This window comes from Mobula birostris, chromosome 31, assembly GCF_030028105.1.
Source record: "Mobula birostris isolate sMobBir1 chromosome 31, sMobBir1.hap1, whole genome shotgun sequence".
Lineage (NCBI taxonomy): Eukaryota > Metazoa > Chordata > Chondrichthyes > Myliobatiformes > Myliobatidae > Mobula > Mobula birostris.
Genome location: NC_092400.1, coordinates 30,723,186 through 30,748,636, shown reverse-complemented (window position 1 = coordinate 30,748,636; position 25,451 = coordinate 30,723,186). Strand labels below are relative to the sequence as shown.

Sequence of the window (25,451 nt, the reverse complement as noted above, 5' to 3'; positions counted from 1 at the left end):
TTTCTATTGGAGAGCTTGCATGCCTATCTTTGCAGCTCATCCAATCAGAAAGGGAACAGATCAGCTGTGTCCGAGTGAGTGATGCTCGATGCGCCGTGAAACTAAACCCTCGGTAGGATGTTTGATACTAACTGTGAAAAAAGAATTAAAATCACTTATTGCAAAGCTCCGAAAGCCCAGGAAACAATGGTGACGCGTTCTGCGTCGTAATTACCTTAGGAGTGCAGTGGCCCCTTTGTGTAAATTCGGACCTCAGCAATAAATGGAAGCAATCCTGCTAAGTTTCACTGGGAAGAGTACAGCCTAGGGTTAATCGAACGAGTGGAGATGAAAGGTGCTGTTTCGACACAAGTAAACAATATTCGTGTCGATTCACAGGCTGAAGTTCAGCAAACTGTTTTGATTTCCCCGTTCTCGGGCTAAGTTTCGATTTCGAGATCTGACGTTGCTGTTAACAGAGGAAACGTTCAAAGTCAGAAGCAGGAAACTGTGGAAAAAATTATCAGCAGGCAGCAAGTATTAGAGATCGGAGAGAACAAGTTATCGTTAAGTGCAGAGAGCAGACAAAGGGAATTCTGTATCTCTGGTAGAGTGAGGCCACGGTTAAAGTGACTGACAGGTGAGATGCAGTGATAATGTTTCCTCTTACTGGGTAGCCTGGGACCAAGAGACATCGTTGACAGGAAGAATTGAACTCTGAGATGGAGAATGGATAACTCTCTACCCCGGAGGGATGTGGAAACCCAGTAAATTTCATCCATTTTCGGTCCGACACCACCAGGTTCAAGGACAGTATTAACACCCACACTTCACTCACCTCAACACTGAACTGATTTCACAGACTATGGACTCACTTTCAATAACTCTACAACTGATGTTCTCAGTATTCGTTATTTAACTATTTTTATAGCATTATTTTATATTTGAACAGTTTCTTTTTATTTGCAAATTGGTTGGCAGTATGTAGTTTTTCATTAATTCTATGCATTTCTGTGTTTTAAATGCCTGCAAGAAAATGTATCTCAGGGTGGTGTATGCTGACAGATACACACTGATAATAAATGTACTTTGAATTTAGAGGTTCACATCTTCTATTGCTGTCAGCATACATTGGCGTGCTTTAATTGCCATAACAATATTCTTTTTGCAGATAATTACAAGATGAGGAGAAGCATAAGTAAAAATAAACTTAACTTACATAAATTATCAATAACTTGCACATGTGCAAATTAAACAGTGACACCAGTGTGATTGACAGTGAAAAAAATACTCTGAGGTTTTTCAGATTGGCTCATGTACTTAATAGCAGTGGGAATGAAGCTTTGAGACTTGGGTCTTCAGGCTCCTGTTTCTCCTGCCTGATGCCAGCATCCAGTTAGCGGGGATCCCTGATGAGGGATGCTCCTTTCCTGGAACTGTCATGGTCCGGTCCATGAAATCTACATTCCGGTTCATCGATCCTTATTCCGGGTGTTCCTGTTTTCCTTTGATTCTAGTTTTGGACTGGCTACATAAATAGCTCCTCGATTCAGCTTTGGGCGCTAGACTGTTCGTTTTCTCTCCCTCTCTGACCCTCTCCCCCTCTCCCCCTCCCTCCCTCCCTCTCTCTCTCCCTCCCTCCCTCCTTCACTCTCCGTCCCCTTCTCTCCCTCTCCCCCTCCATCTCCATCTCTCTCTCCCCTCAATCTCTCTCTCCCTCTCCCTATCTCTCAATCTCCCTCCCTCTCTCTCAGTCCCCCTTCCTCTCCCTCTCTCTCTCTCCCTCCCTCTCCCTCCTTCTCTCTCCCTCCCTCTCTCTCTCTCTCTCTCTCCCTCCCTCCCTCCCTCTCCCCTCTCTCCCTGTCTCTCACTCCCTCTCCCTCCCTCTCTCACTCTCTCGCTCTCTCACTTCCCCTCCCTCTCCCGCTCTCTCACTCTCCCTCCCTCCCACTCACCCCTCCTTCTCTCTCTCTCTCTCTCTCCCTCCCTCCATTTTCTCCCTCTCGCTCTCTCCCTCTTCCTCCCTTTCCCTCATTCTCTCCCCCCTCCCTCTCTCCCTCCGTCTCTCTTTCTCCCTCCCTCCCTCCCCCCCTCTCTCTCTCCCCCTTTCACCTCCTCTCCCTCTCACGCCCCCTCCCCCTCCTGCGGCCTAGAAAGGGTCCCATCCCTGTGCTCCAAGGGGGAGTCCCGGTTCCGTACCAAGAGCCTCACTAAGCTGAGTCCAAGATCCGAGCTAAACCTAGTCCAAGAACCACGTCCTCTCCCAGCGCAGGAGTGTCTCACCCAGCCCGGTGCTGGGGATTCCTCCTCCTGTGCTGGAGATTCCCCGTCCTGTCCTGTAGCCATGTCCAAGAACCTCATCCTGTCCAAGCCACTTTCCAGAACCTCGTCCTGTCCAGGTCAAGGCTTTGTGGTTCTTGTTCTGTGCAGGGTTTCTACGTCCTGTCCTGTAGCCACGTCCTGTCCTTGCCAAGGTCTTAGTCCCGAGTCCTAGCCTAGACCCGGGTTCCAGTTCCGAGTCAAGACCCAGGTTCCGAGTCCCAACCAAGACCCAGGTTCCCAGTCCTTGTCCAGGCTCTGGTTCCGGAGATCCGTGTCACTAGTCCAGGCTCCTTCTTCCTAGTTCCTTGTCCAGGTCCCGTGTTTCTGGACAAGTCCAAGCCCAGGCCCTGAATCCTAGTCTCGTCCAGGGCCTGTGTTAATGTCCAGCGTCGTTTCTTCCTGACTCCCCTTGCTTTCCTGATAAATCTTGTCCTGTTCCTGGAACTGCAGTCTCTGTGTCTGGCATTTGGATCCACCATCAACTGAACAGTCCAGCCATACATGGACCCAGCAATAATAAAGGACACTGTCTTTCTGAAGCACCGCTCCTTGAAGATGTTGTGGATGCCATGGACACGAGTACCCAAGATGGAGCTGAATAATTTTACAACTTTCTGTCGCTTCTTTCGGTCCTGTGCAGTAGCCGCCTTCCCCACCCCCACCCAAACAGACGGCGATGCAGCCTGTCAGAATGCTCTCCACGGTGAGGTTTTCGAGTGTTTTAGTTGATAAACGAAATCTCTTCAAACTCCTAATATAGAGAACATGTCTTCTGAGGAAAGGTTGAGTAAGCTGGGGCTTTTCTGTTTGGACTGAAGAAGGATGAGAGGTGACTTGATAGAGGAGTACAAGATGATAAAAGGCACAGATAGAGTGGACAGCCAGAGACCTCTCCCCAGGCGGAAATGGCCAATACAAGGGGGCATAATTTTAAGGTAATTGGAGGAAAGTTTGGGGGGATAACAGAGGTAGGATTTCACAGAGAGAGAGAGAGAGAGAGAGAGAGTGGGTATGTGGAACGTGCTGCCAGAGGTGGAGGGAGAGGCAGATACATTGGGGACATTTAAGAGACACTTAGATAGACACATGGATGATAGAAAAATGAAGGGTTATGTCGGAGGGAAGGGTTGGATTGGTCCTGGATGTAGTTTAAAAGGTTGGCACAACATTGTCGGCTGAAGGGCCTGTACTGTGCTGTAATGTTCTATATATTTGGGTCCACCATCACCACCCCCTGTATGACAGGAACATTGCCTCTTGTAGATATCCTCCATGGTGGGAGAGTCGTACCCCCGATGGAACTCTCTGAGTCCACCCTCTCCTACATTCCCACACAACTCTTCACAAAATCTCTGCCAGACTCCCACAGTCTCAATTTTTCCTCGTCTGGCTAAACTGCGACAGCCACAGAGCTCTTTCCCCTTATCCCGCAATACCACTGGCTTTCAACAATCAATCTCAGAATTCAAATTAACAATGAACCTGGCATCAATTACGATATGCAAATGAGAATAAATTTATCCAAGTTTATACCATTGTCTGTTTTGAAATGTTTCCTAAAGTCACTCCTGAAATGAGAATCTAGAACTTTCAGATCATTTACAAAGGGTTGGACTCTCAAAGAGAGATGGGTTTATTTCTATCCAACCATTCACTTCTACTTAACGCAGAATAATATAGCACAGTCCAGACCTTTTGGCCCAAGATGTATGTCAACCTTTTAACCTAGGCCAAGATCACTCGGATGCATACCTCACACAGGGCCCTCTGTTTCTCTTTCATCCATGTGCCTAACTCAAAGACTGTTAAATCTCTATAATGTATTGCCTTTACCCTCACTTCTGACAATGCATTGCACACACTTACCACTCTCTTACACATTCATCCAATCATTTCCACTCTGGAAAAAAAAGGCTCTGGCTGTCTACTCTATCACTGCTTCTTATTATCGTATATAGCTCTGTCAATTATACACCTTTACCTTGGAAACGTAAACCAAGTCACCCTTACCCGGTTAAATTCCAAGGATTTCAAATGAGACTGTTATTTCACCGGATAATTTGACCCTGGAGTCCTGCAATCATTCTGCATTGTGCTCATGTTATTTTGTGACTGTATGTGCTTGGTCATCACTATATGTGCTGTATGTGTTTTGCACCTTGTCCCAGAGGTTGTATACGTATGTATAGTTGAATGACAATAGACCTGAAGTTGAAGTTGAACTTAAGTCTTTGTCGCTCTCTCTGTCTGGGCTATTATATCCCATCTATGCTGGTGCTGTTCAGAAGTACTCATGTGGTGATTGAACCAAAGTTCGTGCAGCCGTAATGAATCCTATGTCCTCCACTGTTCAATACCTCAGTATAAAGGACAACCATCTACTGGCCCTTTGACTGTACCCTGAACCTGTAAAGATCACTTTAATGATTCCATCTTTTAAATACTCATGCTGCACTTCCAATATTTAGGCCAACGTAGATAAACTTAAATTCTCCAGCATGGATATCTTTTTCCCAAAGTATCTCTTGTTCACTCGAAGAATTAATATGACCTGCCAGTGTAAATCTTGCACCTGTTGTCACATGAACAAAGTCACCAGAGAGAAGTAGCTGGTAGATATGAAGCAGCCTCTTGATTCGACAAAATGAGACATGGCAGGCATCATATTGAGACCTTTTCAGAGGAAGAGGTCTGCTCAACGTAAGACTACATGACATTTTATATGCTAAAGATAAAAGGACAATTCTATATTTACAATGTATCTGCAATGCTTTCTTTGAACCACACAAAACTGTCACTTTCGGTTCGGAGCAGGCAGCAAAGTGAGAGGGCTTTGGCAGTAACGGGATGAGCGAAGCAGGTTTACCCGTGTTAATTGTGGAAAGGAAGAATGTGTGTGAGGCCGATTTTCTGTGCTCGGTGTCTGTTGTGGGAGGTCCTGGAGTCTCCCAGCCTCCTAGACGTCCATATCTGCAGCCGGTGTGTCGAGCTGCAGCTCCTAAGGGACCATGTTAGGGAACTGGAGGTGTAGCTCGATGACCTTCGTCTGGTCAGGGAACTGAACTGAAGAGACTGGGGAAGAGGCGGTTGGCTCACAAATAAAGAAAGCTTGGAGACAGTGTGTGAGGGAGGATAGGCAGGTGATAAAGAAGGGAAGCATTCAAACCGATGGTGTCTATTTTAATGCAAGGAGTATTGTGAACAAAGCGGATGAGCTTAGAGCATGGATCAGTACTTGGAGCTATGATGTGGTAGCCATTGCAGAGACTTGGATGGCTCAGGCACAGGAATGGTTACTTCAAGTGCCAGGTTTTAGATGTTTCAGAAAGGACAGGGAGGGAGGTAAAAGAGGTGGGGGCGTGGCACTGTTGATCAGAGATAGTGTCACGGCAGCAGAAAAGGTGGACGTCATGGAAGGATTGTCTATGGAGTCTCTGTGGGTGGAGGTTAGGAACAGGAAGGGGTCAGTAACTATACTGGGTGTTTTTTATAGGCCGCCAATAGTAAAGAGGATATTGAGGAGCAGATAGTGAAACAGATCCTGGACAGGTGTAATAATAACAGTGTTGTCATGGTGGGAGATTTTAATCTCCCAAATGTCAGTTGGCATCTCCCTAGAGCAAGGGGTTTAGATGGGGTGGAGTTTTATAGGTGTGTTCAGGAAGATTTCTTGACACAATATGTAGATAACCCTACAGAGGAGAGACTGTACTTGATTTGTTATTGGGGAATGAACCTGGTCAGGTGTCAGATCTCTCAGTGGGAGAGCATTTTGGAGATAGTGATCATAATTCTACCTCCTTCACAATAGCATTGGAGAGAGATAGGAACAGACAAGTTAGAAAAATGTTTATTTGAAGTAAGGGATATTATGAGACTATCAGGCAGGAACTTGAGGAACTTGGAAGCCTAAATTGGGAACAGATGTTCTCAGGGAAAGGTACGGAAGAAATGTGGCAAATGTTCAGGGGATATTTGTGTGGAGTTCAGCATAAGTACATTCCAATGTGACAGGGAAGTTATGGTAGGGTACAGGAACCATGGTGTGCAAAGGCTGTAGTAAATCTAGTCAAGAAGAAAAGCTTACAAAAGTCTCAGAGAGCTAGGTAATGGTAGAGATCTAGAAGATTATAAGGCTAACAAAAAGGAGCTTGAGAAGGAAATTAGGAGAGCCAGAAGGGGCCATGAGAAGGCCTGGCGGGCGGGAGTAAAGAAAGCCCCAAGGCATTCTACAAGTATGTGAAGAGCAAAAGGATAAGACATGACAGAATAGGACCTATCAAGGGTGACAGTGGGAAAGTGTGTATGGAACCGGAGGAAATAGCAGACGTTCTCAATGAATACTTTACTTCAGTATTCACTATGGAAAAGGATCTTGGTGATCGTAGTGATGACTTGCAGTGGACTGAAAAGCTTGAGCATGTAGATATTAAGAAAGAGGATGTGCTGGATCTTTTGAAAAGCATCAAGTTGGATAATTTGCCGGGACTGGATGAGGTGTAGCCAAGGCTACTGTGGGAGGCGAAGGAGGAGATTGCTGAGCCTCTGGCAATGATCTTTGCATCATCAATGGGGATGGGAGAGGTTCCAGAGGTTGTGGATGTTGTTCCCTTTTTCAAGAAAGGGAGTAGAGATAGCCCAGGAAATTATAGACCAGTGAGTCTTACTTCAGTGGTTGGTAAGTTGATGGAGAAGATCCTGAGAGGCAGGATTTATGAACATTTGGAGAGGTATAATATGATTAGGAATAGTCAGTACGGCTTTGTCAAGGGCAGGTCGTGCCTTACAAGCCTGATTAAATATTTTGAAGATGTGACGAAACAAATTGATGGAGGAAGAGCAGTAGATGTAGTGTATATGGATTTCAGCAAGGCATTTGATAAGGTACCCCATGCAAGGCTTATTGAGAAAATAAGGAGGCATGGGATCCAAGGGGACATTGCTTTGTGGATCCAGAACTGGCTTGCCCACGGAAGGCAAAGAGTAGTTGTAGACGGGTCATATTCTGCATGGAGGTCAGTGACCCGTGGTGTGCCTCAGGGATCTGTTCTGGGACCCTTACTCTTCTTGATTTTTATAAATGACCTGGATGGTAAAGTAGTGGGATGGGTTAGTAAGTTTGCTGATGACACAAAGGTTGGGGGTGTTGTGGATAGTGTGGAGGGCTGTCAGAGGTTGCAGCGGGACATTGATAGGATGCAAAACTGGGCTGAGAAGTGGCAAATGGAGTTTAACCCAGATAAGTATGATGTTGTTCAGTTTGGTAGGTCAAATATGATGGCAGAATATAGTATTAATGGTAAGACTCTAGGCAGTGTGGATTAGCGGGATCTTGGAGTCCGAATCCATTGGACACTCAAAGCAGATGTGCAGGTTGACTCTGTGGTTAAGAAGTTTAAGCTTGTTTAACCCCCCCAACCAGTTCGATGACTTCTAACCCATTCTGCCTCACCAGATTCACAGCAATGTGTTGACTTTAAACTGTTCACTGAATTGGCCAGTAAGCCATTCAGGAGTAGTGATGGATAGTCATTTGAATACTGATCTTGTTGGAGATACACACATCGTGTGAATAAAAAAGAAGCGGAGCACACTGATCCTTACAGAATGGACATTTAGAACACAAATGGGAAAATAATTCAGTGGTCATCGATCAGACTACACTTGGAATTCTGTGACCAGTTTTGGGCTCATTATCAGTGAAAAGGATGTGCTGGTATTTGAGAGCATCCAGAGGAGGATCACAAGAATGGTCTGGGAATGAAAGGGTTAACATATGCGGAGCATATGATGGCTCTGGGCTTGTACTCACTGGAGTTTAGAAGAATGAGGGGGAAAATCTCATTGAAACTTATTGAACAGTGAAAGGTCTTAATAGACTGGATGTGGAGAGGATGTCTCCTATAATGGGGCATTCGAGGACCAGGGCGCACAACCTTCAGAACAAAGATGGGGAGGTATTCCTTCAGCGAGACGGTGGTAAATCTGTGGAATTCATTGCTACAGATGGCTGTGGAGGCCAGGTCATTGGGTTTATTTAATGCAGAGTTTGATAGGTTCTCGATTAGTAAAAGCATCAAAGGTTACAGGGAGAAGGCAACAGAATGAGGTTGAGAGGGCATATAATTCAGCCATGATGGAATGGTGGACCAGGCCCCATGGTGCAAATGGCCAAATTCTGTTCCTATCTTTTCTCGTCAGTCAGTTTAAGTAGCCCATAATAGATAATTTTAGATGAATATATGATCTCCGATTGAGCAAAACTAGCCCGATAATCCTTCAAACATTAAAACAGCTTTATTTATTGACTGCCGAATTTCGCACGGTACAAAATAGAATTTACATTATATTAAATTAATATTATTCAGATAATTTGAGCAAAGGTTATTCCCTGCCGTACAGCCAATGGCTGCTATTTTTCACGTTGTACCGATGTGGATTCGCAGAAAAATCTTTTACTCGATTCAAGTCATTATATTTATGATGCTTAAGAGAAGTGCCTTGAGAAAAAAAATTCATAATAATTGAATAGATTCAAAAATCAATAGGCACGTCAATCCACTTTGTACGTGTGTGGTGTAAGAGATGAGAGTTGTGGACAAGCTTAAGGCTTGCCAGAGTTTAAAGTCCACCGTGGGAGAAGTGTCCACATGGGTTTGGTGAGGTCCGAGGGGGGTTGGATTGTGCCTTACAAGGTACCCAAGATGCATAAGTCATCCAAGCTTCCAAATCACCCCCAGTTCCATCAGCAGATATTGGTTACGTTAGCTAACTTGGGTTATGTTCCATCAAAAAGAACACAATATGGAATATGTGTTTCAAGAGTTCCTACCTCACATCAGTTACAGTTAATGTTGATTCGACCAAGGTAATTAACCAATAGTTCCTTAAATGAAAAAACTAATTCAGGTCTTTATCACTGCCATTGATTTTCAAACTGTTTAGTTAGGATCCTCTGCATTAGAAGGTTGAATCTCACTGCCACCACGCAATCTCAGGTTGACAAGGATGGTAGAATTTTGCTTAATGCCATAAGATTGCAGTGTACGTTCATCTTCAAGCGGCATTGATTGAAAGGTTAAGTAGTACTGGCTTCGCCGGATTCGCTCCAGGGATTCAATTTTATCTTTTAAACTTGAAACCTTGTCATTTGGCAAAACCTGGATTGTCAGGTTACGCCCGTTTATTCGGACAATTACACTCAGGGTGACCAGCTGGATTTCTGCATCAAAGAAGATCTTGGCATCCAGCAAGGTGATCCTATCCTCCAGAATGGTGTCTTTGAATAGCAGGCATTGCTGAAGAGCTGGGATGTTCCACTTTTCCTGGATGCCGCGTTTAATCTCAGAGACCTTGTTGTAAATGCTGGCATTTTGCTGTAACGGGTTACAATTCAGGGTCGTCACCGTGACTCGGAATGTCTTCACTGGCTGAGGTAGACAAAACAAAAATGGGCAGAGGTAAAATATGTTCATTTTATACTTCATAGGCAACAGAAAACAAAAGAGGGAGATGGGAAACGACAACTTGAAAGGTAGTTATGGGTGTCGTTAGTGTGCAAAACTACACTTGCACCAAGAGCACTCTGTGGAATAAATTGTGGAGGCTGAAGTGAGGGTGGATGCGTGCCATGGGAATGCGAGCTAGGACAGTGTAGAATAGGCTGTCATGGTCTCAATCAGCAGACAACGCTGATTTGCTGTTCATTTGGAGCTCCATACTCCACTATTTGGCCTGTCACCAAAAACACCTGCAAATTTCGACAGAGCATTCTACCTGACTGCATCACCGTCTGGTATGGGCGGTGTGGGGGAGTGGAGCTACTGCACAGGATTAGGTAACCAGCACAGAGTTGTAAAATTAGTCCGCTCCATCGTGCGCACTAGCCTTCGTAGTATCCAGGACATCTTCAAGGAACGATGCCTCAAAAGGGTGGCGTCCTTCATTAAAGACCCCCCCTCCCCAGGACATGCCCTCTTGTCATTGCTACCATCAGAGTGGAGGTACAGAAGCCTGAAGGTCACACCCAACAACTTCTTCCTGTCTGAATGGACATTGAAACCACAAACACTACACCACAACTTCTTTTTTGCACTACTTACTTAATTCAACTATTTAAGATATAATATATGCACACACATAATGTAGTTCATATTTTCACTATTATGTACTGCATTGCCGCAAAGATAACAAATTTCATGACATGTGCCTGTGATATTAAAACTAGTTCTCATTAATGTTACACAGCTGAAGATACAACCAAAAAAGGAACCCACTTTGGTGTGATCATCAAGTTACAGGTTAGATACTTGTTAATTTCACTTGCTGTAACTCAGTTTTTCTGTTGAATTCTGTAGTCGTTTCTACCAGTCGTGGTCAAGCAGCTGAATGAATCGAACACAAAGAGTACGAGAAAAAGAAATCAACCAAAACTGAACTTTTTTGGCTTGATCTGGGTTAAAGATTAATCAGATGACCTACAGCCAATGATACTGGAATACAATCTTTAAATTGGTAAGGGTGAATAAACTTCGAGCGTTCTATCAGCAATAACTCTCCCAAGAGACCCACCATTGCAAGGAAGAGCCCCCTTGCCAGAGGCTGGGCGAAGAAAGAATCGATCATCTGGGCCAATGGAGATCCCCCATTTCAGTGTTACAAATTGGAAAAGTGGCCTGAGTGAGTATTGGTACCAAGGAAGCAGTAGACTTTATGTTCTAAGCTGTTGGTCTGGGATCAACATAGTTACATTGTTGTTTGTACAGAGACAATAAAGTGCAAGATTAGATTATTTATGAGCTGCGTAGTTTATTTCTTAACCTAGTTCCATTGACGAACAGGCAACAACACTACCATGTGGTATGTGCCTGCCTCGTTTAAAGGTAAACACAAAGTTAGACCCGCATTCCCAGACACCCGGGTCTTCCTTTGAATTAGTTTTAAGTTTTGAAGTTGTAGGACATAACAATTCCATTTAGTATCCTCATGGAGAAGTCCACTAGGACAAGTCTGCATACATAATTAAATAGTTTGAAAAATAATAGAATTGATCCTTGCATGGTTTATGTGTGTGCGTGTGTGTGTGTGTGTGTGTGTGTGTGTATGTATGTCAGAACAATTGCTTAAAAGGCTAAAGCAGTCCAGAGTTTGAAATGTCATGTGGCAGGGGTGAGTATATATGAACTTGTTGAGACCATGAGCAGTGTGAGGAGATATCCAGTCAATTTCAACATACAAGAGAAGTTTGGATAGGCACATGGAAAGGAAGGGTATAGGGGGGGGGGGGGCGCTATGTTCCCAGTGCAGGTTATTGGGACTAGGTGGTTTAAATTGTTCAGCCTGGATTCGATGGGTCAAAGGGCCTGATTATGTGGTCTTTTCTATGACTTTCTTCTGTAAATTGAGACATAAAATGTCATCCAGTTTGGTGAATCACCCTTTATATTGGTAGGTGGTCACACCAGCAGACCTGGATGAACAGGTGGGATCATGCCGTAAAGAAAATAAATAAATACGTGATATATGCGTCTCATGTTGCTCCATCTCATTGACATAAGCATCATTTTATTCCCAATGTGTTATCTCATTCTCCACAAATGTTCAGTAATGTTGAAAAGATCTGAGCATCTCAGTGGAAACCACTATTTGGAGACATTTAGAGACGGAGTGGGCCATTGATCACCAGCTTTATTTCATTCTGATTCAACCCAAATAATTGTACCTTTAATGAAAACCTAATTCAAAAGTTTTTATGAGACTTCCTGTTGGCAGTGGATGGATTAACAGCTTTGTACAGCCGCTCCTAGTTTACTTTACTTTTCCTACTTTCCAACCTGATCTGACACTATGACTACGAGAACTGCTGAAAGTAATAAAAGAAGAAGATTCTTCTACAGTTTTGCATTCTATTATTGAATTGATGCAAAACCACAGAAAGGAAACCTCCGAGGAATTGCAGTGATTCAGAAAAGAATCCTCCAAGAGTTTCAACAACTTGGCTTTAAAATTAAGCAATTAAGCACAAAACTGGATTCTATGCAAGAAATCCTAACTGAGCACGATAAACGAATAAAAGAGAATGAAGAAACCCTGTCGATTCTGGATGAGAAAATGGACGACCTGCAAAAGCTTTATGAAAAACAATCCAAGGTTAACAACGAACTAAGACAGAAGATTATTGATTTAGAAAACAGAAGTGGAAGGAATAACATATGAATTCTTGGTCTTGAAGAGTTAACTGAAGGCGATTGTCCTACGGAATTTTTTGCAAACCTTCTGGTTCAGATATTTCCTGATATTTTCAATTCGACACCAATGATCGACTGAGCGCATAGAATACCTGGGAACAGAATATTTACAAGCAAACCTCATTCAGTGCTAATCGCTTTTCATGAGTTTCAAACAAAGGACCGTATAATTCGTGAATCTCGTTGGAAAGGTATGATTGACTTTGATGGAAAAATGATTAGAATCGTTGAAGATTTTTCAGCAGATATTATAAGGGAACATGCTAAGTTCAAAAACGTCATATTAGAGTTCCACAAAAAAGATTTAGTTGCAGTGGGTCCAAACTTCTTCACTGGCTAAGATGCACAAGACAAGACAAGAAATCATAAGTTTTGATCTTCTACTTTGGAGATGAGACACGACAAGAGAATGAGTGGCCCTGTGCCGATATTCACATGAGCTCTTAGAGTGTCATGGTGAGTGGGGTGACTGTTGACATATGCACTGGAAGCATTGGCTGGAACAAGGCACGACAGACTGTCAAGGCGCCATTCACCAGACTGCTCGACAGATGCTGCCAATTTGGCATTCAGCTCTCCACACTCTTAATGTTGCACGGTTGAAGATGCATTAAATAGAAGGAAGGAGCTCACTTCTGTCTTGGTTAGAAGGATCACCAAGTCAACACTGGGTAAATACTGTTAGATTTCAGTGGACAAGACCTTGGGAAGACAACACAAACAAACACTAGAACCAGGAGGCCTGGTGGCAGACTGTACCTCTTGGCCTCAATTCTCCTTTCCTCACACTCTCAGATATTGTCCTTGATCATGTGTATTCCCAAACACTAAAAAAATTGTTCAGGTCAAAGAACATGTTGCAGTGCATACAAAACTGTTTATCACTCATGTGCCTTCTTCTCTAGGCTTTTGTTTAGCTCAATTAGAACATAGAACATAGAAATCTACAGCACATTATAGGCCCTTTGGCCCACAATGTCATGCCAACCATGTAACCTACTCTAGAAACTACCAAGAATTTCCTTACCGCATAGACCTCTATTTCTCTAAGCTCCATGTACCTATCTAAGAGTCTCTTAAAAGACTCTGTTGTATCCTGCTCTACCACCTTCACTGGCAGTGCATTCCATGCTCCCACCACGCTCTGTGTGAAAAACTTACCTTTGACATCACCCTTGTACCTACTTCCAAGCACCTTAAAACTATGCTCCCTCGTGTTAGCCATTCCAGCCCAGGGAAAAAAGCCTCTGGCTATCAACATGATCAATGCCTCTCATCATCTTATACACCTCTATCAGGTCACCTCTCATCTTGCGTCACTCCAAGGAGAAAAGCCCAAGTTCAGTCAACCTATTCTCATAGGCCGCGCTCTTCAATCCAAGCGACATCCTTGTAAATCTCCTCTGCACTCTCTCTATAGTTTCCACATCCTTCCTGTAGTGAGGTGACTAGAACTGAGCAAAGTCCTCCAAATGGGATCTAACTAAGGTCTTATATCGCTGTAACATTATCTCACAGCTCTTGAACTCAATCCCACGGTTGGTGAATGCCAACACACCATACACCTTCTTAACAAGACTGTCAAACTGCACCGCAGCTTTAAGTATCCTATGGACATGGACCCCAAGATCTCACCGATCCTCCACACTGTCAAGAGTCCTACCACTGATATTATATACTGTCTTCAAATTTGACCTACCAAAATGAACCACTTCACATTTATCTGGGTTGAACTCCATCTGTCACTTCTCAGCCCAGTTCTGCATTCTATCAATGTCATGCTGTAACCATTGACAACACTCCGGACTATCCACTACACCACCAACTTTCGGGTCTGTGACGAGAATACACAAAGATAAGATGTTAGCTGTCCTGTGTGATCAGCAGTTGGTCTGCCACCTGTCTTCAGGAGAGAGAGAGAGATAAGGAAAACAATGGCGCAGCATTTGGAGATGTGTAATGAAGGGGAAGGAGAGCTGTCAGGAGCGGCTCCTCCTTTGAACCCTGAACTGTTTGAAGTGATGGACAGGCGATACCCCAGCAGGGGGATAAAAAGGGACAGATTCGCTAAGGCAGGACACACACGATACCCCGAGGTAACGAGACCCTGGAAGCGGTGCGCCTCTCACAAGTCGGTGGGAAGCTCTTGGACGGCTGATCGCGGGATCAGCCTTAGACGCTCAGGGTGGAAAGGCACGATCGGCGAGAACCTGGTGTGTGTCCACCCTTGCCTGGGTGCCAGGTTCAGCGCAGAGAAACGGTCGTATCTGGAAACGGAGCGGTCATGGTCGGTGACCTCAGATGATATCACAAAGGGCTCGCCCGAAAATTGACTGCAAAGGTCTGTGTGGAAGCTGTGTTGAATATTCATTCGTTTTGCTCTCTCTCCTCCCCCCCATTGTCCATCGCCATGACAACGATTACTGTGAACTGAACTAAATTGAACTAGACTGTGTCACTTTGAAACTGGTCATTTACCCCTAAACAACGATAGAGCTTGATTAATCTTGTTATCTTAATTCCGTGTACATGTGTGTTTATCATTGCTGAACTGTTGCATTTATTATCCTTTTTTGATTAGAGTACTGTGTTGCTTGTTTCTTTAATAAAACTTTCTTAGTTCTAGTAATCCAGACGCCAACTGAGTGATCCATTTCTGCTGGTTTGGCAACCCAGTTATGGGGTACGTAACAGGTCCAACCAGTGTTCAGAACTGCAGCATGGAAGGTCAAGGTTGTGACTTTCAGCACTATGGACAGAAAATGAACCTGAAGGACAACACAAAGGCCTGTGACAGACTGCACCTTCTCCCATGGCCAGGGCAATCTGGGATATCTGTCAACAGCTAGGCATTGGTGCGGTGGAAGAAGTGGGCAAGTAAATGTCTTTCTACATTCATCATTTCCTTAAACCAGTTACCTGGACATTCCATGCCCTGACACTAGAGACACAAGGCATTATTAGGCACTTCCTGGCTTCATTTTCCATCACGTCCCAGCCATCTGATGAAGCCACGTTTCCAGTTGGATTAGCAGGGTCAAGAATTATTGGTCTGAAAAATAAAACCATTTCAACAAAGACCTCGTAAGTTCAACAGCTCGACATCCATCTCATTGAAAATGTCATGGAGTTGCTGTATATGCCATTTGTTTTCAAAGTACGCATACACCAAGAAGTACTGATGGAAAATTTAATACTTTTTGACCAAGCCCCTCAAGTTCAGTTCAGGACTAAAATACCTGCCCACCCCTGGAAACCACAGAACAAGATGCTATTGACTGGCTGGCAAGACCAGGGTTTGTTGCCCATCGTGGTGTGAAGGGGATTAGTCAAAACTACTAAGTTTGACCTAATATTCTTCCCTGTTCATCAGGAAACCAGTAGACTTCTCAGTTGTCCTATTGTCTTTCAGGTTTAACCTAGACTCCAATGGAGGCAACAACACTGAAGTACAGCAAATGGCGTCCTCAATTACAAGCTCTTTTCCCTCATGTCACTGGCTGTACTGGAAGTGAGTTTTATCCACCATTTGTAAAATCCTGCACGTGAGGACACCAAGGACCAGGGTTTTTTGATGGTGTGATTCACGATGGGTTTCAATACCTCAGAAACCAATTCCTGTGTTGAAACTCCGTGCAGCTATCTGTATCTCTGCAACTATTAACCAGTACTTTTCTATATGTCTTGTGAGGAGGAAATGCAATTTGAGCAGTAATAAAATCTGAGTGATAATGGACAAACTCATTGATACAAAGAAGTAACATTAGAGTGAATAACATATGAAGAATTCCATAAAGTGGAGGTAAGGTTGTTTTTGTAAGTTTTTTTACAGGAAAAGGGGGATTTGGGGACTGATGTTCTTGTTCCATTTTGTGTGGAAGGAGGGGGGCTTTGGTGATCGAGGATCGTGTAGCCTTTCTTTTTTGTGCAGGGGGTTGGGGTTGCTGTTTCTCTCTGAAATGACTTCTATGGTTTTTCCTTGTTTCATAGCTACCTGGAAAAGAAAAATCTTAGAATTGTATAATGCATATGTCCTTTAAAAAAATGAACCTTTGAACCTTGCAACACACACAAACTGCTGGAGGAATTCAGCAGGCCAGGCTACGGAAAAGAGTACAGTCGAACTGTTGGGCCGAGACTCTTCAGCAGGACTGGAGAAAAAAACGATGAAGAGTAGAGTTAAAAGTTGGGGGAGGGGAGGGAGAAACACAAGGTGAAAGGTGAAACCAGGAGGTGGGAGGGTGAAGTTGATTGGAGCTGGGAAGTTGACTGGTGAAAGAGAAACAGGGCTGCAGAAGGCAGAATCTAATAGGAGAGGACAGCAGGCCATGGAAGAAAGAAAAGAGGGGAGGAACACCAGAGGGAGGTGATGGGCAGACAAGGAGAAAGGGTGAGAGAGGGGAAAGGGGATGGGGAATGGTGAGGGATGGAGGACCATTACCTTAAGTTTTAGAAATTGATGTTCATTCCATCAGGTTGAAGACTACCCAGACAGAATATAAGGTGTTGTTCCTCCAACCTGAGTGTGGCCTCATTGCAACAGTAAAGGAGGTCATGGATAGACATATCAGATTGGGAATGTGAAGTGGAATTAAAATGGGTGGGTACCGGGAGATCCTGCTTTTTCTGGCGGAAGGGGTTTAGCTGTTCGGCAAAGCAATCTCCCAATCTTGAACCCTTTTAGGTGACTGAAAGGATTACCACTGGTGGAAAAGGAACGGAAGGGGGACTGGCTCACTGGCTAGGAGAGGTTGTAGATGCAGGGTGTGGTGCGGTGATGGAGGGTAGGTTGTGGTGTTGGTGAGAAGTGAAAATGAAGGTGACGGTTTGGAATTTAATCACTTCAACAAGGTGAGACAATGCCGGCTACTTTAGAATTGAGGAACATTTGAAGTGCATTGAAGCATCTTTTATTATGATATGATTATTTTTTTCTCTCTGTTAGAACTGTCTGTACAGGAATTTGAAAGGGAACATTAACTAAAATAAAAATGTAGCTTTAATTATCAGTGTGAATTGTGGTCATGCATCTTACCTCCTGTCACGAAGTTTATTGTTTAAAAATTCTGCCAAGGATCCATTAGTGACATCGTAGTAGTCAGTCCAGTAGATGCAGAGTTCCCGATATCTGCAGATCAATTCCAGGACTGTGCGGAATCCTTCAGCCGTGTCAAAACTCTCCTTGCGATTACCTTGTTCCCAGGCATGGATAGTTAATAACTCTAGGGCATACTTTGGTGGCAGTCGTGCTCCAGCTCTCAACTCTGACTTCCGTGGCTTCACATACTAGAGAAAGTTATTGACAAAAATAAATAAATAAATGATGTTAAATATACTCCCTCCGATCCTGTATTTTTGTCTCTACATTTTAATCCTTTGTTATTTGTCTTGAGGAAGATACATGCTTTGGGCACACCCAGATCAACAATGACATGAAAATATCCATTCAACAATCCTTGTGTAACCCTTAATCCAATATTTCCATCACTCAAACTGCTACATCTAAAATTAATTTTCCTCATAAATATATCCTGAGGCTCAGGCTGCCATCTACAGATCTTTGAGGACCTAACCTAGTCCCAACATATTGATGTAGCTATAAAGAAGGCAAGACAGCGGCTAAATTTCATTAGGAGTTTGTCATCTAATACACTCAATAACTTCTACAGATGCACTGTGGAGAGCATTCCGACTGGCTGCATCACCATCTGATATGGGTGTGGGGCTACTACACAGGATCAAAGTAAGATGCAGAGAGTTATAAAATTAGTTAGCGCCATCATGGTCACTTGCTTCCGTAGTATCCAAGACATCTTCAAGGAGCAGTGCCTCAGAAAGGTGACGTCCATCATTAAGGACCCCCACCACGCAGAACATGTCCTCTTCTCATTGTTACCATCAGGAAGGAGGTACAGAATCCTGAAGGCACACTCTCAGTGATTCAGGAACAGTATCTTCCCCTCTACTGCCCAATTTCTAAATGGACATTGAACCCAGGAACACTACCTCACTAACAAGAGAAAATCTACTGATGCTGCAAATCCAAGCGGTCTACTGGAGGGACTCAGCTGGTAAGGCAGCATCTATGGAAAAGTGTATGGTTGACGTTTCCGGCTGAGACCTTTCATCAGGACTAGCAAAAAAAAGATGAGGAGTCAGAGTTAGAAGCTGGGGGGAGGGGAGGAAAAAACACAAGATGATAGGAGGGGAAGAGGGGTGAAGTGGAGCTGAGAAATTGATTAGTGAAAGAAATACAGAGCAGGAGAAGGGGGAATCTAATGGAAGAAAGAAAAGGGAGGGGGTAGCACCAGAGGGAGGTGATGGGAAAGCAAGGAGATAAGGTGAGAGAGGGACTGGGGAATGGTGAAGGAGGAGGGGGACATTACCTCACTACTTTTCTTTCTGATTTTTGACTTGGCCTCCACAGGAGAGCCTCTGAAGAAAGTGGAAGCTGGATATTAAACAAGCTGTCTGTTTATATTGGTATTAGAAAGATTCAGAATGATGCTGTTCTCCAGTAACTTACCAGTATGTACCAATATTTCAGCAGGCGGATCAAATCTTTGACTTTTGAAGTATACTTCTTCACAAATGCTCTCTGAAGTTCAGTAAAGCAGGGAGAAAATTCACCATCTGTGCTCCTGTTTTTGCTTAGAAATCTGATCAATTCACAATGTGCTTCATTTGCGTTGTACTGTCCCTCTGTAAGGAGTAAAATGGTTAACGAGCAACATTTCTGATGACAATCACAGTGCAGTTAATATATCTGAAACCAGGCAGGCGATGCATAGTGCTGCACTGTATTGTTGCCATCCAGTTTAGTAAATCTCATGATTTATAATCCAAAGGTTCTCAAATTTTTTTAGCTAGCTTGCATAGCGTTCCTCAAGGGACAAGGAGGTAACTCAGCCCAAGCTGCTAACTATTGTCATTTAACATATGGCACACAGTTCTGGTCACCCCGCTATAGGAAGGACGTTGAGGCTTCGGAGAGGATGCAAAAGAGGTTTACCAGGATGCTGCCGGGTTTGGAGGATGTGCTCTCACGAGAGGCTGGATGAACTTGGGTTGTTTTCTCTGGAGTGTCGGAGGCGGACGGGAAATCTGATAGAGGTTTACAAGCTTAAGAGAGCCACAGACAGAGTAGTCAGGGGGTATCTGTTTCCCAGGGTTGAAATGTCTATAATAGTAGAGGGCATGCATCGGAGGTGAGAGGAGGTTATTCGGGAATTTCCCACAGCTCAATCAGTGGCAGGGGCAGGTTTCTCGCAGGTCGGCAACGCATGTTCAAAGTACAGAAGGGACAAGCGGGGGCAACCATTGTCAGGGCAGCAATTGTCGGGGCAGCCATTGTTGGGATTAGGCTAGTGGTGAATGTAGGAGAGTCAGGCGCTGGCTCAAAGGAGACTTCGGATTGAAAGAGGAGTTGGCTCTGGGTGAGTTTCTGTTCAGGTTCCTCTTTTTCCTCTGGCTGTACCTAGTGTAGTGAATGGCTGTTGTCTGTTCTTCATGCTGATTGGATGTTGAGTCCTGGGAGACCCAGAGTCTCCCAGGGTTCTACACCTACATGCAGTGCATCCAGCTGCGGCTCCTTGAAGACCGTGTTAGGGAACTGGAGCAGCAGCTTGGTGACCTTTGGCTTGTACGGGAGAGTGAGGAGATAATCGATCAGAGTTACAGGGAAGTAGTCACCCCGAAGTTGCAGGAGGCGAGAGTTGAGGAACAGATCTGTGGGTGAAAATGCCTTGTTAATGAGAGAGGTCAGAGGAGAATGGCCAGACTGGTTCAAGCTGACAGGAAGGTGACAGTAACTCAAATAAACACACATTACAATAGTGGTGTGCAGAACAGCATCCCTGAACGCACAACTCAACGAACGTTGAAGTAGATGAGCTACAGCAGGAGGCACCTAATAAAGTGGCCACCGAGTGTGTTCTTCCTGAGTAAAGGTAGCAATAACTAAATATAGAACTCAATTGTCCCATGATCTGAGCCATGAACCAGAAAAGAGACACTGAAGGGAGAAAATCAAACAAGCTCCACTCTTCCCATCCTTCCAGAGCAGTATTTCCCAACCTTTTTTAATGCCATAGACTCTAAGCAATAACCAAGGGGTCCATGGACCACAGGTTGAGGACAATTGTTCTAGAGCTTACACAAAGATTAAAGTTACCTTTCAGATTTAATAATACTTATAAACATAGGTGAGATAACATTGCTGCAAGTTCTTACTTAATGCATCATAGGTCGGCAGAACATCAAATGACACACTCTCTGAAGACTTCTTTGATTTCAACTCAAAGCTCAGAGATTTTGGTGGGATGCTGCTTTGCTTTGTTGAGGTGATAGTAATATCACGGATCTCATAGGCAATGCTTCTGGAGCATTCTTCCAGAATTTGCTGAATTCCCTCGAGAACTTCAAGCCTGGTGTCTCTCTGGTCCTGGAAACTTTTGAAGCAACTGAGGAAGACGACAAGATCTGCATCTGAGTTCTGTTTTACGGCTGTACCTTTCCCCGATGACCCACCCTGTCAAAAACAATAATGTTTAATTATTTCTGATTATTACAATGAGTGGCAGACAGTTCCATTCCAGATATATGATGCAAACAAATGACCTCCATTTATTAGCTTCACTATTGATAGTCATGGGATTACAGTCCATTTACATTGTTACTTTGTTTTCACAATTACACACAGTGGCTATTTTTTCAGCTGCTTTCCATCCAAATATTCCCCTTTTCCAGAAATCATCAATCAGATGGGATGTCCACAATTTTTTCCCGAAGTAGATATTCTATGCGTATGATCATAAATGATCACTGACAGCAGGTTATTGTACTTTATTGGCAAAACATCCAGCCTCATACTCACTGAAGATACAGTTTTTATATTAAAAAAAAGTAAAACAGGAGCGGGAAGACCTGTGCTGATAACTCCATCCTGAATCTGTGGAATGCTCTGCCACAGACTGCAGTGGAGGCCAAATCCGCGGGGATATTTAAAGCAGAAGTTGATAGTTTCCTGATCGGGCTGGGCATCAAAGGATATGACCTGAAGGCAGGTGTATGGGGTTTTGAGTGGAATACAGTATCAGCCATGATGGAATGGAGGAGCAGATTCGATGGGCTGAATGGCCTAATTCTGCTCCTATGTCTTACGGTATTATGGTCCCTGCAACCAGCACTAAGTGATTCTGCTGGAAGATCTCAGTCAGCGCTGAGAGAATCACTATTGATTGCTCGGAGTAGGGCTACAAAGTTTGAAGATACGAATTTGCAGATAGCGTGTCGGCTAATGAAAATACAAAATGTAGAGGCAGCTCGAAGGGCCCATTGGGAACCTGATCCTGTGAAGGTTCAAGCAATGTTGAGACAGGGCAATGATCCTACTGTGGGGCTGGTAGATGGGGATACCAGGCTGGATGATGAAAATGAGGGGGACAGGGAAGAGTGAACACCTCTGCTTAATCCTTGTGATGATCGCATTCTCCCTTGTGAGTGCAAAACAGTAGGGACCAGGCCAGTGATTACACGTTTCCGCACCAGCCACGGGGGGCATCGGCACACTGCTTCTTCCTCTCAGGGGGTGGGGCCAAGGAGGAGGCTCAGGAATGTGTGAGGGATGGTGTAATGGACACCTTCGACACATCACAGCTCAGAGAATTCTACGATGAGGAATTAGCAAGTTTAGAGGAAAGATAGAGACAAAAGACTGGGGAGCCCTTGGCTGCATAAAGGTTATTGAGAATATGGGAAGAGGGGGTACCAGAGGGAACCTATCTAACGAAGAGATGGGTGCCTTAAGAAGCCTGTCGTCCCAACATGCAATTGATAATGCCCTGAGAACATGGCATGCTTCTCCTGAGCATGATGCATCACCATGGATTTGAGTAACAGCAGCAGTTCAACTTGGGTATCCCACTCTTACTGAATGGAATTTAAACCCCAAAAGGAGTGGAGCACAGTAGACAAGGCTACTACACTTCTATGCCAGTGGACTCTTATCAGACCAGAGGATATTGAATTAACTTCTGGAATGTTAGGACACATGGTTACCGAGACAGTTTTCTCAATAAAAGGGCTACTGCTGTCTTTAATAGCACCAGCAGCTGGTCATCCTATAAGTAGAGCGATTCAATTATTACAGGTGTCGAAAATGTAGAAGAGGGTGCCCATAGTCAGGTGCAGAGGTTAATTGGCAGACCACAGTATGTGTGCCTGCAGACAGAGTGATCAGCAGCACTGGGGCTCCACAGGGGACTGTCTTGTCTCCCTTTCTCTTCACCATTTACACCTCGGACTTCAAATACTGCACAGTCTTGTCATCTTCAGAAGTTTTCAGATGACTCTGCCATACTTGGATGCATCAGCAAGGGAGCTGAGGCTGAGTACAGGGCTACGGTAGGAGACTGTCACATGGTGTGAGCAGAATTATCTGCAGCTTAATGTGAAAAAGACTAAGGAGCTGGTGGTAGACCTGAGGAGAGCTAAGGTACCAATGACCCCTGTTTCCATCCAGGGGGTCAGTATGGACATGGCGGAGGATTACAAATACCTGGCAATACAAATTGACAATAAACTGGACTGGTCAAAGAACACTGAGGCTGTCTACAAGAAGGGGCAGAGCCATCTCTATTTCCTGAGGAGACTGAGGTCCTTTAACATCTGCCGGACGATGCTGAGGATGTTCTAGGAGTCTGTGGTGGCCAGTGCTATCATGTTTGCTTTTGTGTGCTGGGGCAGCAGGCTGAGGGTAGCAGACACCAACAGAATCAACAAATTCATTCGTAAGGCCAGTGATGTTGTGGGGATGGAACTGGACTCTCTCACGGTGGTGTCTGAAAAGAGGATGCTGTCTAAGTTCACAGGATCACAAGACAAAGGAGCAGAAGTAGGCCATTTGGCCCATTGAGTCTGCTCCGCAGCTCCCCCATGAGCTAAACTATTCACCCATCTAGTTCCAATTTCTGGCTTTTTCCCCATATCCCTTGATACCCTGACTAATTAGATACCAGTCAATCTACTCTTTAAACACCCTCAATGATCAGGCCTCCACAGCTGTATGTGGCAATGAATTCCACAAATCCACGACCCTCTGGTTAAAAAAAATTCTCCTCATCTCTGTCTTAACTGGATACCTTCTAATTCTAAGACTATGGCCTCTTGTCCTGGACTCACCCACCAAGGGAAACAACCTTTCCACATCTACTCTGTCCAACCCTTTCAACATTCGAAATGTTTCTATGAGATCCCCTCTCATTCTTCTATACTCTAATGAACACAGTCCAAGAGCCGACAAATGCTCCTCATATGTTAGCCCCTGCATTCCAGGAATCATCCTCGTAAATCCTCTCTGAACTCTCTCCAACATCAGTACATCCTTTTTAAGATAGGGGGCCCAAAACTGCACACACTATTCCAAATGAGGTCTCACCAGTGCCCGATAGAGCCTCATCAACACCTTCTTACTCTTATACACTATTCCTCTTGAAATGATTGCCAACATAGCATTCACTTTCCTTACTGCCGATCCAACTTGGTGGTTAACCTGTAGGGTATCCTGCACGAGGACCCCCAAGTCCCTTTGCACTTCCAATTTTTGAATTTTCTCCCCATCTAAATAATAATCTGCCCGATTATTTCTTCTTCCCAAATGTACAACCGTACATTTGTCAACGTTGTATCTCATCTGCCATTTCTTTGCCCACTCTCCTAAACTGACTAAGTCTCTCTGCAACCTTTCCGTTTCTTCAACATTTCCTGCTCCTCCACCTATCTTGCTGTCATCCGCAAACCCACAAAACCATTTAATCCATAATCCAAATCATTGATATACATCGTAAAAAGAAGCGGCCCCAACACCGACCCCTGTGGAACACCACTAGTAACCGGCAACCAATCAGAATAGGATCCCTTTATTCCCACCCTTTGCTTTCTGCCTATCAGCCAATGCTCCTCCCATTTCAATATCTTTCCTATAATTCCATGGGCTCTCATCTTATTAAGCAGCCTCATATGCGGCAGCTTATCGAAGGCCTCTTGAAAATCCAAATACACAACATCCTCAGCCTCTCCCTTGTCAAGCTTATTCGAGATTACCTCTAAAAATTCCCATAGGTTGGTGAGGCAGGATCTTCCCTTCATGAAACCACGCTGGCTTCGGCCTATCTTGTCATGCACCTCGAGGTATTTCATAACCTCGTCCTTGCGGATTGACTCCAATATCTTTCCAACTACCGATGTCAGACTAATAGGTCTGTAATTTTCTGTTTGCTGCCTCCTTCCTTTCTTAAATAGCGGAACTACATTTGCAACCTTCCAGTCCTCCGGAACCATGCCAGAGTCTATTGATTCCTGGAAGATCATTTCCAATGCTTCCACAATCTCCAAAGCCACCTCCTTCAGAACCCTTGGTTGCACCTCATCCAGACCAGGATACTTATCTATTCTTAGTCCACTTAGCTTCCCAAGCACTTTCTCTCTAGTAATCTTGACCGTACCTAATTCTATTCCTTGATACCTCTGGCTATCAGGTATACTGCTCATGTCTTCCACTGTGAAGACTGATGCATAATACTCATTCAGTTCCTCCGCCATCTCTTTGTTATCCATTATAATTTCTCCAGCATCATTTTCAACTGGTCCGTATCTACTCTTGTCACTCTTTTACTCTTCATATATTTAAATAAACTCTTAATATCCTTTTTCATGTTAATAGCCAACTTCCTGTCATAATTCATCTTTTCTTTCCTAATGACTTTCTTAGTTTCCTTCTATAAGTTTTTTAAAGTCTTCCAGTCCTCATTTTTCCCACTAATTTTTGCTTCCTTCTACGCCGTTTCTTTTGCTTTTATATTTGCCTTAACTCTCTCGTTAGCCACATTTGTGCCATTTTTCCAT

The 25,451-nt window shown here is 44.1% G+C and overlaps 1 protein-coding gene across 1 annotated transcript in view; it reads right to left on the bottom strand.

The window, feature by feature from the left end:
* The window catches only part of LOC140190728 (2'-5'-oligoadenylate synthase 3-like), a 100,845-nt gene that overhangs the window by 24,686 nt on the left and 50,708 nt on the right, over positions 1-25,451 (bottom strand). Inside the window, exons 12-16 of the mRNA XM_072247544.1 lie at positions 20,781-21,078; positions 19,075-19,250; positions 17,584-17,834; positions 15,468-15,600; positions 9,248-9,731 (exon numbers count right to left, since the gene is read on the bottom strand). Coding sequence (XP_072103645.1) covers positions 9,248-9,731; positions 15,468-15,600; positions 17,584-17,834; positions 19,075-19,250; positions 20,781-21,078 — 1,342 coding nt within the window. The remainder of the gene's footprint in view (positions 1-9,247; positions 9,732-15,467; positions 15,601-17,583; positions 17,835-19,074; positions 19,251-20,780; positions 21,079-25,451) is intronic.